At 49.8% G+C, this 10,533-nt stretch overlaps 1 protein-coding gene across 1 annotated transcript in view; it reads right to left on the bottom strand.

The window, feature by feature from the left end:
• Bace2 (beta-secretase 2) overlaps positions 1-9,736 on the bottom strand; it is an 86,449-nt gene extending 76,713 nt beyond the window's left edge. Inside the window, exon 1 of the mRNA XM_059277005.1 lies at positions 9,422-9,736. Within this exon, the coding sequence (XP_059132988.1) occupies positions 9,422-9,721 (300 nt within the window). The 5' untranslated portion in view covers positions 9,722-9,736. The remainder of the gene's footprint in view (positions 1-9,421) is intronic.
• Between the last annotated feature and the right edge of the window lie 797 nt (positions 9,737-10,533).

The raw sequence follows: 10,533 nt of genomic DNA on the forward strand, positions 1-10,533 counted from the left end.
TTGATGAAAACTAACCAGCATAGACTCTTACTGATCTGAAGCTTATCGGTAGACTGGGCTGGCCCATCAGTGAGGATAGCCACAGTTTAGAACACAGGACAGCCACCTTGTTAGTCTAGATTCCCTACCCTTTTCCATGGTGTCTAACACAGGTGGGCACTAAAGCCATGAGTGACAGGGTGCCAGTGATCCATCTAGCTATTCTTCAGCCCAGAACAGCTTATTTAAAGGGAGCTGTGAGCCGGGCAGCAGAAGCAGGTGGATCTCTGTGAGTTCATGGGCAGCCTGGTCTACAGAGAGAGTTCTAGGACAGCCAGAGAGAGTTCTAGGACAGCCAGGGCGATGCAGAGAAACCCTGTCTCGAAAAACCAAAAGTAAATAAATAAAAAAAAATAAAACAAAGGAAGCTGTGAGGCTGGAGAGATGATTCAGTGCTCAAGATCACGTATTGCTCTTGCAGAGGACTGGAGTTCGGTTCCCAGAACTCCATCAGGAGACTCATAATGCCTCTTAATTCCAGCTCTAAGGGACCTGATGCCCTCTTCTGGACTCTACCAGTAGTTACATGATCATACATACATGTAGATACACACATATACATATGAAAAATTAAAAACGAATCTTAAGGAAAATAAAGCGATCTGCATCTGTAACAAAGTGGGGGCAGGGAGTCTCAATTTCCCAGAGGACAGCTCTGGAGAGTACAACAGAGCCCAAGAGTTAGCGTGACCCCCTTTCTGCTTTAGCACAATGAGCAATCTCACTGAGACAATGGAGAGCTCTGACCGCTACCCCACCATAGTAGCATATGGACCAGAGTTCAGTCTCCAGAGTCCACATGGTGGACTAGGGTGATAAATACAGAGTTGGAGAGGTAGAGACAGGCAAGACAACTAGGGCTCACTGATGGGGCGGCCCAGTCTACTGATAAGCTTTAGGTCAATAAGAGTCTGTCTATGCTGGTTAGTTTTATTCCATCTACACTCTCTCTGTGCAGATCCTTGAGTACCTATGAGTAAGTGTGGGTCACAATCACGTGGGGGCCAGCAAAGTGGCCACAGGTGATAGAGCTCCTTTAAGGTCAACACAGAAGCACAGGGCATCTGCTGGGTTCTGAATAGCTTTTCCTTTTTCACTTTGCCTTATTAGTGGCACACTGGAAGTTTCAAGCTTTCTGGATTTACAGTGAAGGCTCTGCAGACAGGGCATTTCAAAAGGCTGCCTTCAGCACAGCTCTGAGCAGCACATTGAAAGGGCTTGCATTTCAGGCTTCCCAATTGTCCAACACAAGGAAGCTTCTGGAAACAATCTGCCTAAGGCAGAGATATTTCTAAAGTGGACAAAGAGGGGAAACACCCAAGGACATGTCTAGGAAGATGAGAAACAGCCACTGTGCATAGGACAGCGGAGGTGCTAACCTCTGCAGTGACCTTCAGATAGAGTCTAAGGACAGAATCCAGCATGGCTGAGGGAGACAAGGCATGGCAGAAATCTCAGGCCTGGTATGGCATTTCACTTAGGAAGTGTGGACCCTGCCCCAGGACTCTGCATTGTAGCCAGCTATGGTGATCCAGCAGACTCTTGTCAGCAGGGATTCCTGATGTGGCCTGTAGCCAGCAGCAGCTCTCATCCCTGCTGACTGGGACACTAGATCCTGCCTTTATGTAGCTCCCCAAATGACTCATCAAAGGTTCCGACCAATAGAACAGATCGCAATTGAGGAGGGTCCAAACTTCCATGAAACCTCAGATCACTGGGTAAAACTCACCAATTTATAAGTTGGGAAACTGAGGCTCAGCCAAGTTAACTAACTTCCTCCCAGCACCCAATATCCAGCAAATAACAGACCTGGGCTCAGCATTCACAGTGTTAGGCATACCACACCACAGAGACACTCTTGCTGCCCAGAGGGATTTCCAATGGGAGAAACCCTTTGGCACCACATAGGGTGGAAAGGTTCTAATGTTCCTCAGAAACTTCTGGAACCTATGTCCACCTTCAGCAAGATGTGGCTTTATATCTAGCAACAAGTCTCTGTCAACAGGGTCAGACCCCAGTGACTTCAGTTTTGTCACGGACTACCCTAACACATCCACACACAGGACTTTCTGTCTGTCTCATGACTTAAGGCTTCTGGCAGGGGTATGCATGACTGACACACAGAACTTGTTTCCTTCCCATTGCCAAAGTCATTGCTAAAGTGGAGCCAGTGGTGATTTGCAGCAAGACCAGGAGACTGTGCTTAGCTCCCTGACACTCTCAAGATAAAGTGAGATGGAAAGAGATGCTTTACCCCACTGCAACCATGGCTCCCCAGAATGATGGAGCAGATGAAGGGCATCACCAGATTTCTCACCTGACAGTCCCCTCCATCCTCCTAACACAGCAGCACTGACACTGTGTGTTTTCAGGCACAGGTATACAATGCACCAGGTGATAAAACCCAACCTCCACCCAGGAACCTGTGTTGGATGGCCAGTCATTAACTCAAAAGCACTGTTTTTATTCCCAGTCTGGCATGTCAGCATGACCAGGCACTTTTTCTTCTTCGGGGAATTCTAAAACATGACCATTTTTGTTGGGTAGCAATAGTGTTAAGCATGAACTAAGAGGAACTGGGTGATTTCCCAGCTCACCTGTGTCTCACACACACACAGACTCACAGGGTCAGGAAAGTGACACAGAATATGTAATGCTCACCCTTCCCCACACTCCACCCACAACTATGTCTTCACAGCCAGAACTTAGAAAAGCCCAGAGAGGCCAGTTCCCCTCACTGAAGCATTCTGCCTATATCCACAACTTAACCATTGACTGGCCAGGGCTGGACAGCAGAACAGGATGACCAGAAGGGAGCCAGGCAGACAGCAAGACCTCTGAAGGGGTGGACATCCCACCGTCGGCCAAAAGGGAGATGTGGGTTGGAGACATGGCTCAGCAGGGCTAACTGTATTTGTCCTCCAGCCTGATGACTGGAGTTTCATCCCTGGGACCCACACTATAGAAGGAAAGAACTGACTCTGACAAGTGGTTCTCTGACCTCCACAAATGCCCTGTGGTATATTCATGCCTCTCCTACAATAAATACATAAATATAATTAAAAAATTTAAAAGCAAGGCTTAGGTAGGATGGGGAAGACATCTTGCTCATCCATATACAGAGACACCCTGATCCTGCTGGACTCTGCGTGGTGAGGAGACAGGCCTTAGCAGTTCTAAGCCTGGGTGGACTCTGCATCCAAAACCAAAGGCTTGACCCCAGAAGCCAAAAGCTAAGATGGAAAATAAGTCCCATAGCATGTGAGCAGACCCTACAGAGACTGAGAAATCCACCAGATCAGAGCACCCAGAGCAAAGCCAGTATGTAAAATGATGATTATGGTTTAACACGGTAGGTTACCTCCAATCTTCACATTCACATTTATTCCCTTTTATGATACAGGAAGAGGTAGGCCATTTAGGAGTTCATCTAGGATCTGTTGTTATGAGAGTATGAATCCATTCAGGTGGTAAGAGAATGGCTAGTGAAAAAGTACCTTGAGGGTGGGTCAGCTCCAAAAGCCAGTTTGGTTAGCCCTCTCCATGTGATGCCTCCTTGGGACTCTGCCAACAAGGAGACAGTCCCAGATACAGGCCTTCAACTTTGGACCAGAAACACAAGCCAAAATAAACTCCGTAACTTACCCGATCTGTGGTATTTTGTTATTAGCAACAGAAAGCAAACAAAGATAGCAACAGCTAATCTTACTCTTTCTCTTCTGGTGTTCAGTCAGTGAGGACTGCAAGCATCCTGAAGGAAACAGGAAGACTGGGCAGCTAACCTTGAACAACAGGTTAGGCTGACCCACCTCTGACTCAAGGAAAGCCGATACTCAGGGCGTGTCAGTCAGGAAAGAGTCCTTGGACAGCCTCCCTATTAAACATATCCTGATTCTTGAGGGGTGGCTGGAGCCGGATAAAGTCTTTAGAATACAAACTTCAAGGGTGTTTAAATACTGCTGATCTGATCTGCAGAAGTTGGGTGGTTTCAACCAAAACACACAAATTCCAGCCGTTCTAGAATGAAGCACCTGACAAGAGACACGCTAAACACATGACCATTCTCTAGTGGGGACACCAACATGAGAATGCAGAAGAGCATCAGAAACCACCTCCCACTGTCCCTCTCCAGTTCACTGTCTTACCACAGGCCCCTGACTAATACAACCCAAACTACCATCTGCTTATCAATCTTGAGGAATGCTGCACTTGAACTCCAACTTGAAATTATTAACAACTAACAAGTGGGATCTATGAAATTAGAAGCGTAGAAAAGACTTGAAAATAAAATTATATGCCCCCAAGTAGACACAGGCACTATTTGTGGACGGGGCTAGGTTCTGTGACGTGACATCAGACAATTTTGTCATTGTGCAAATCTCACAGAATATGAGACACAGATAGTGTGATTGTTAGTGGTAACTGTCAACTTGACAGAATCTAGAATCACCTGGGAGACAGGCCTCTGAGCAAGCCTGTGGAGGACTGCCTTGCTTGTATCAATTGAGGTGGAAAGACCCGCCCACCGTGGCTGGACCATTCCCTGGATGGGATCCTGGACTATATAAAACGGAGAAGGGGAGCTAAACAGCAGCACACTCTCCTTGTCTGCTGCACTCCGGTTATGAAAGCAATATGATCGACTGCTTCACATGCCCGCCACCTTGGCTTTCCCGCCATGATGGACTGTCCTTGAGCTGTGAGACAGAATCAACCCTTTCTCCTTTAATTTGCTTTTATCGGTCTTCTGTCACAGCAACAGGAAAAGTGACTAAGACAGATGGCTAAAGAGTCATAGACCATGCAGATTTATGGGACCACCACTGTCTGTGCAGTCCAGTGCTGATGGAAATTCTGTGATGTGGAGCATGACTGTAGGAGCTGGAAACCTAAGCCCAGAACCTTGTCAGTAATGTGAGTCTTCGAGACGTACAGAAGTCAAGGTCAAGCAAGGCATTCCAAGGACTGGTGTCTTTATAATGACTGTACTGTATGCAGACACATACACAAGGAAGAAAGTCAGCAAAGATGGAGGCAGAGGCCGGACCAATATGGCTACAAGTGAAGAACACAAGATGCTAAGGTGAGGAAATGGAGCATCCTCCCTGGAGCCTCCAGAGGTAGGATGTCCCTGTCACTGATACCCTAGTTTTGGGCTTCCAGCCTCTAGAACCATGAAGAAATAGATTTCAATGTTTTCAAGCCTCTGGGCTACAGGGGTTTGTTAGGAAAGTGAAGAAACGAATGCAGAGGTAACGGAACACCAACCATGGAGGACTGAGGCCTCAGAGATGGGAACCACTTGGCCCTGGTCATGGAGGACACCAAAGCGCCTCAGTGTCCTCAACACCACCAAACCGCTCAGGAAAGCCACTACAACTGAGACGGGGGACTTATAAGACAGGGGCACAAGTGCAGATGGAGCCTGATGGCATGGGTGGACCTGCCCCTTCACAGCGCGGCCATGGAGACATGACTGACTTGGCACAAGCCCCAGTTTCCATCTTAAAATTAAGTCCAGTGATTGTCCAGTGTCCATGGGAAGGCATGAAAAGCCAGTGAGGTGAGCTGAGCAAACTGCTTTGCCTGAGGAGCACACAAGACAGGGATGGGTCAATCAGGGGGGTGGGGGGTGGGGGTGGACACACCATGCTCAATGGTGAAATACTTTTCTAGTTTGGGTTTGATCCCACACCCCACAAAACAAATGTTTAGCAGGACACCTACATTGGATATGCAAGAAATAAAGGTAGGTGCTGAGCTGGGTCTCCTTGAGCTCTGTCTATCTTTTACATCCTCCGATGAATCCTCTTCCTAATGCCCAGGGGCTCCACATCTAACCTGAAGAAATGAGCGGCAACTGCCTGAGAAGCCCTGGCCTTCTCTTCCTTCATCATCTTTAACAGTTAGAATCTTAGTGTCCCCCTCCTGATTTCTTCTCATCTGGCTGCCTTCATTTTTCCAGCCTCATTTACTGTGAGCTTAATGTGATTGGGGGGCCCCAGGTGAGTTACTCTTAAAAAAAAAAAAAGAAAGAAAGAAAACTCTTCAATTATATAGAGAAGCTCATTCTGTACTTTCAATTGCTGTGCTAAGAGGTTGATCAATAACCCAGCATATGTGCCAAAGTACTTTGTTAAATGTTTACATTTGAAAGCTTAAATGTGAAGAGTTTGCCAGCTGTTTCATCCATACCACTGTGGATGACAGGAAATCGTCCAATAAAAAGCCCCCAAAGCCCTCTTCGAGCCACCAAAAAGCATACGGTTGCAGACCTTTGCTATCTTTATTGTGTTAGCATGAAAGTATATTTTAATAATGGAAATTGCTACAATTATAATCACTTTTGAACATTCTTATTATTATTAATAAGACCAAATTGCATGGTTCCAGTGGATGCTGGCTCTCCTGTTAGATAGGAGTCACATAATGCTATCAGTGTGCAACCCTGACTCTCATCTCCATGCCAACGTGGGCCTGCCTGCCAGTACAGGGCTCTGAGGCTCGTCCAGGCTGCTGGGCAGAAGCCTGTGACTCCTCACAGAGTCGGTGGGCAGGACAATTGATCCCAGTTCTTGTATGAAAGCATGCAGGACAGGGGTAAGCACACTCCCAATGGCTGGCCTTCCCATAGAACAGCAGGAGTCTGCTGAGCTTTGGTTCATATCCAGCCTCTTGTCCAACATCCTTGTTCATTCCTTAAGATTGTCTTTAAGCATGGCCTTAAAAGGGAGAATGGGTAACCAGAGTATAGGAAAGACTCTAGGTACAGTCAGGCATACAGTCCCTAACACCCTGGGGTCAGGGAAGCGCACTTTGTAGCACAAACCAAGGAAAAGCAGGCAGGAAACATGCAGGGGTGAGCGCAGTCTGCCTATGGCTCAAAGCTTAGCTCCTTCAGTCTAATGATCTGGGCTCCATTCCCACCCTCCCTCTTTCTTCCCCCATTGCCCGAGCAAGTCATTCAATGTTTCCAAACCTCACCCCTGCTACCCTTCAGGCACACAGCAATGCTAGCACAAAAGCTGGCGCTTGTGGTGATGTTTTCAATCCCAGCACCAGGGGTCAGAGATAGAAGTCCAGCTTAATCCCACCAAGAGAGCCTATCTCAAAAACCAGGGTGAACAGCCCCCCAAGGAATAACACCCAAGCTTGTGGCTTCCAGAGGCGCTCGCTCTCTCTCTCTCTCTCTCTCTCTCTCTCTCTCTCTCTCTCTCTCTCTCTCTCTCTCTCACACACACACACACACACACACACACACACACATACACACAGGCATTCATACACCCCCCCACAAGACTGTTAAGATATAAGGGGTGGGGATGTGAGAGGGAACACATCTGTCAAGGTCGTCATCCTGTGAGGAGGCCCAGGACACTATCTACAGCTATTAACACCTGAAGAAGTCTTGGTAATTTATTGCTTCTAAGTAATTTTATTTGAAGTGTTAGAGAACTCAAAGAAAATACATGCATGACCCTGTACCCATTACTAGAGCAGGAACCATCTCTGGGGTTCAAAGGTCATCTCCCTACTGCCTTCCCTAGCCAGTTGCAAACCCCTGCTGGTACCAGAGACACTACAGGGCGGCCTGCAAGGTGGTCACCAGCACCTGGCCAGGGGGATTATCAGATGCACAGATTTTGCCCTGTGGTAGCTTGTCCCTCCAGCGTGCCATGATACAGAACAGTTCACTCCTGTGGGACACAAAAATGATACTTGTGTTTGTCACAGAACAGCCTTCTTTAAAAACATGCTACAGTCTAACTGATAAACAACCTTGGAGGAACTACTATCTTGGCTGTGCTAAGGATACAAACCTAGGTGCTTGTTACATCCCAGCTAATTTAATTAACTAAACCTTATCACTGAGTTTAAAGTAAAGGTCACTGAGTTATCAACAAAGGCAAGCAATGGCTGAGGGGAGCTTTGTGAGAGGTGTCTTCTCCTCAGAGCTTTTTCTGGTTCCCCCTTCCTCAGCCCTGGAGCCTGCTTCAGTTCAGGAGAGTTTTCCCTTCTGCTCTAAAGCCAATAAGAATTTCCATCCTTAAAAGTAGAAGTTTCCCAAACGGAGAATCGGTCAAGGCCTGTGTATGAAAGATTTTTGTATGGCACAGAAGAGGCTCCTCCTGTTCTGTACAGTCCTGCTAAAGGCAGTCCACAGGATTCCCACCACCCTGGGATCATGCTCACGTGGTGGTGGTCTGACTGCTCAGGGGCCCCTAAGCTTCCTCAGCTGACACAGGCCCCACTTCAGTCTGCCCTGCAGCCACTCCTGGGCTGGCCACACAAGGATCCTGCACAGCAACCACAACCAAAGTTTTCAGCAAAATAATTTAATCTTTAAGGTTTGTTTTTTGTTTAACCAAACAGCTACAGAAGTTATTCTGCAGTTTCTCTTTTTAAAAATTAGCATGGTGTGTCTTCTTAAAGTCTTGAATAATTTAATTAGAATTATACAAAAGTTATGAGCATGTTCTATTTATGGGCAATCACATCAGCATGAAAAACCCCAACGACAATGTTAAAAATAAAAATAAAGTATCTTCATACGGTGCATTCAACTTGAACTGGAGTGGGTAGATCCGAGAAGGTCGGATCACTTCTGGGAGGCTTTTCTTTTCCTTGCCAGACTCTGAGCTTGTGTGCTCCTCGCTACACGAAGTGTTAAATGAACATCGGAACAACGGGGAGCAGAAAGCTGTTTAGACTGCATTTTGTTTTGTCTTCGCCTTGCCTAGCTATGAGCCTGGTATAGCCCCCCAGTAGTTAATGGCATTCACACTCTCCAAACCCGCAGGGTGCATGCCTTGGCGGGTGCACGGCGCCCAGAGCCTGGGCAGCTAGGTAACTAGGGGGAAGCCTGCAAACCAACTCCGAGGAAGGCAGGCGGCTCCGCGGGGCAAAGAGACACTTCGGAACCGACTATCTTTTAGCTGAGCTCATGAAGAATTCTTTTTTAAAGGGTACTGCGCCTTGGATGCCGGCCAAGAGTCTCTTTAGCAATGAGACAGCATGGAAGGAGGGTATCAACTCCAATGATTTCCCTCTACCTAACAGCACCTTCTTCCAAGACTCCCCTCCACCCACCTTGCTGGAAGGAAGCGTCACTCCTGGAGAGGAAGCGCGTTACAGGTCCCTTCAGCTGCCAGGCCCACGGGGTGGGGGAGGGCCACCAAGTTCCGAAACATTTGCTCACACCCCCTGAGCCGTGCTGGGGCAGAGGCTGCGCTCCCCAGCGCGTCTCTAGCGCGCGCCGCCGCTCCCTCTCCAACCTATGCTCCCCACGGCCCCTTTTTCTCTCAGGAGAAGAATTCTGCTTTAGGGGCAACATTAAACCGTGCGGAGACAGCTCTCAGAAGCCCCTGCCCCCAAGTCCTACCTTCTGCGGCGGGGTCCCGATCAGCATCTCCAGGTAGTAGCCGCGGCCAGAGTCCCCCTGCAGGTTGTCCACCATAGCCAAGAAGTTGGCGGCAGCCCCGGCGGGCTCCAGCGCTAGCGCCAGGCCATCTGCACGGGGCATCTCAGGGGTCCCGAGCCCGGGAACGGGCGAGGATCCGCGGCTTGTGGCTGCGGCCACCTGGAGGGGTAGCGTGAAGGGCGCTGGGGCCAGCGCGGGGGCTGCGCGCAAGAGCCACTGCGCCAACAGCGGGAGCAGGAGCGCTCGGAGCAGCGCGCCCATCCCCGCGGCGGGGGCTCTGCGAGTCAGCGAACGCGCGGGGCTGCGGGGCCGGGTGGGACGGGGCGGAGCGGACGGGGAGGAGGCAGAAGAAGGCGGCGCCGAGTTGAGCAAGTTCTGAGCCGCTGCCCCCTCTGGCGGCCGCCGCCCTGCAGGCCCATCCCCTCCCCCCGTGGCCAAGGTCAAGGATGGGCGCGGGGCCCCGGGGCGCACGGGTCTTGGGCCGCGCCTCTTCCCCGGGAAACTGAAGTGCAGAATTTCCTCGGAACGTGCCCGGGAGGCCACGGCTAACGGATATGACGAGGCTCAGCCGAGAGCTGCGGGAAAGTTTCGGGAACCCTTAAAGGCGCAGCGAGGCGCGAACTGACTTCCTGGCCATGCGCTCGAGGGGTCCGCAGAGGTCCCCTGGCTCTGCAGAGACTGGACTGGCCAGATGAGGCACGAGTCAGAGCGCGGAAGAGGCTACTGTGAAAGACCTCGCCTTTGTTTGGCAAGCGCATCTCCAAGGGGCGGTGTTGGGGGGCGGGGGTGTCTGTCAATCTCTCAGGGCTTCTCCCACTCGGGGATCTCCCCTTTCAACTTCTTAGGAGTTAGGGGACCCTTTCTCTGAGAAAGGATGAAGTTCGAATGGAGGCTGGGAGCGCTGGGGCTAAGGGAGGCAGGTGGGAGGTCTTTGGATTCCTGGGAAGAAGTCTGAGTTGCTGCTGCTGTTCCCGCCTGCTTGGCCTCCCCTGAGCCCAAAGCCGCAGGCAGGGGAGGTGGCTTTGGGCCTGGAGTTCCTGCCCTGCTCTTGTCCTTAAAGTAGATCCCATCCT

The sequence above is a fragment of the Peromyscus eremicus genome, chromosome 12, assembly GCF_949786415.1.
Source record: "Peromyscus eremicus chromosome 12, PerEre_H2_v1, whole genome shotgun sequence".
Classification (NCBI taxonomy): Eukaryota; Metazoa; Chordata; class Mammalia; order Rodentia; family Cricetidae; genus Peromyscus; species Peromyscus eremicus.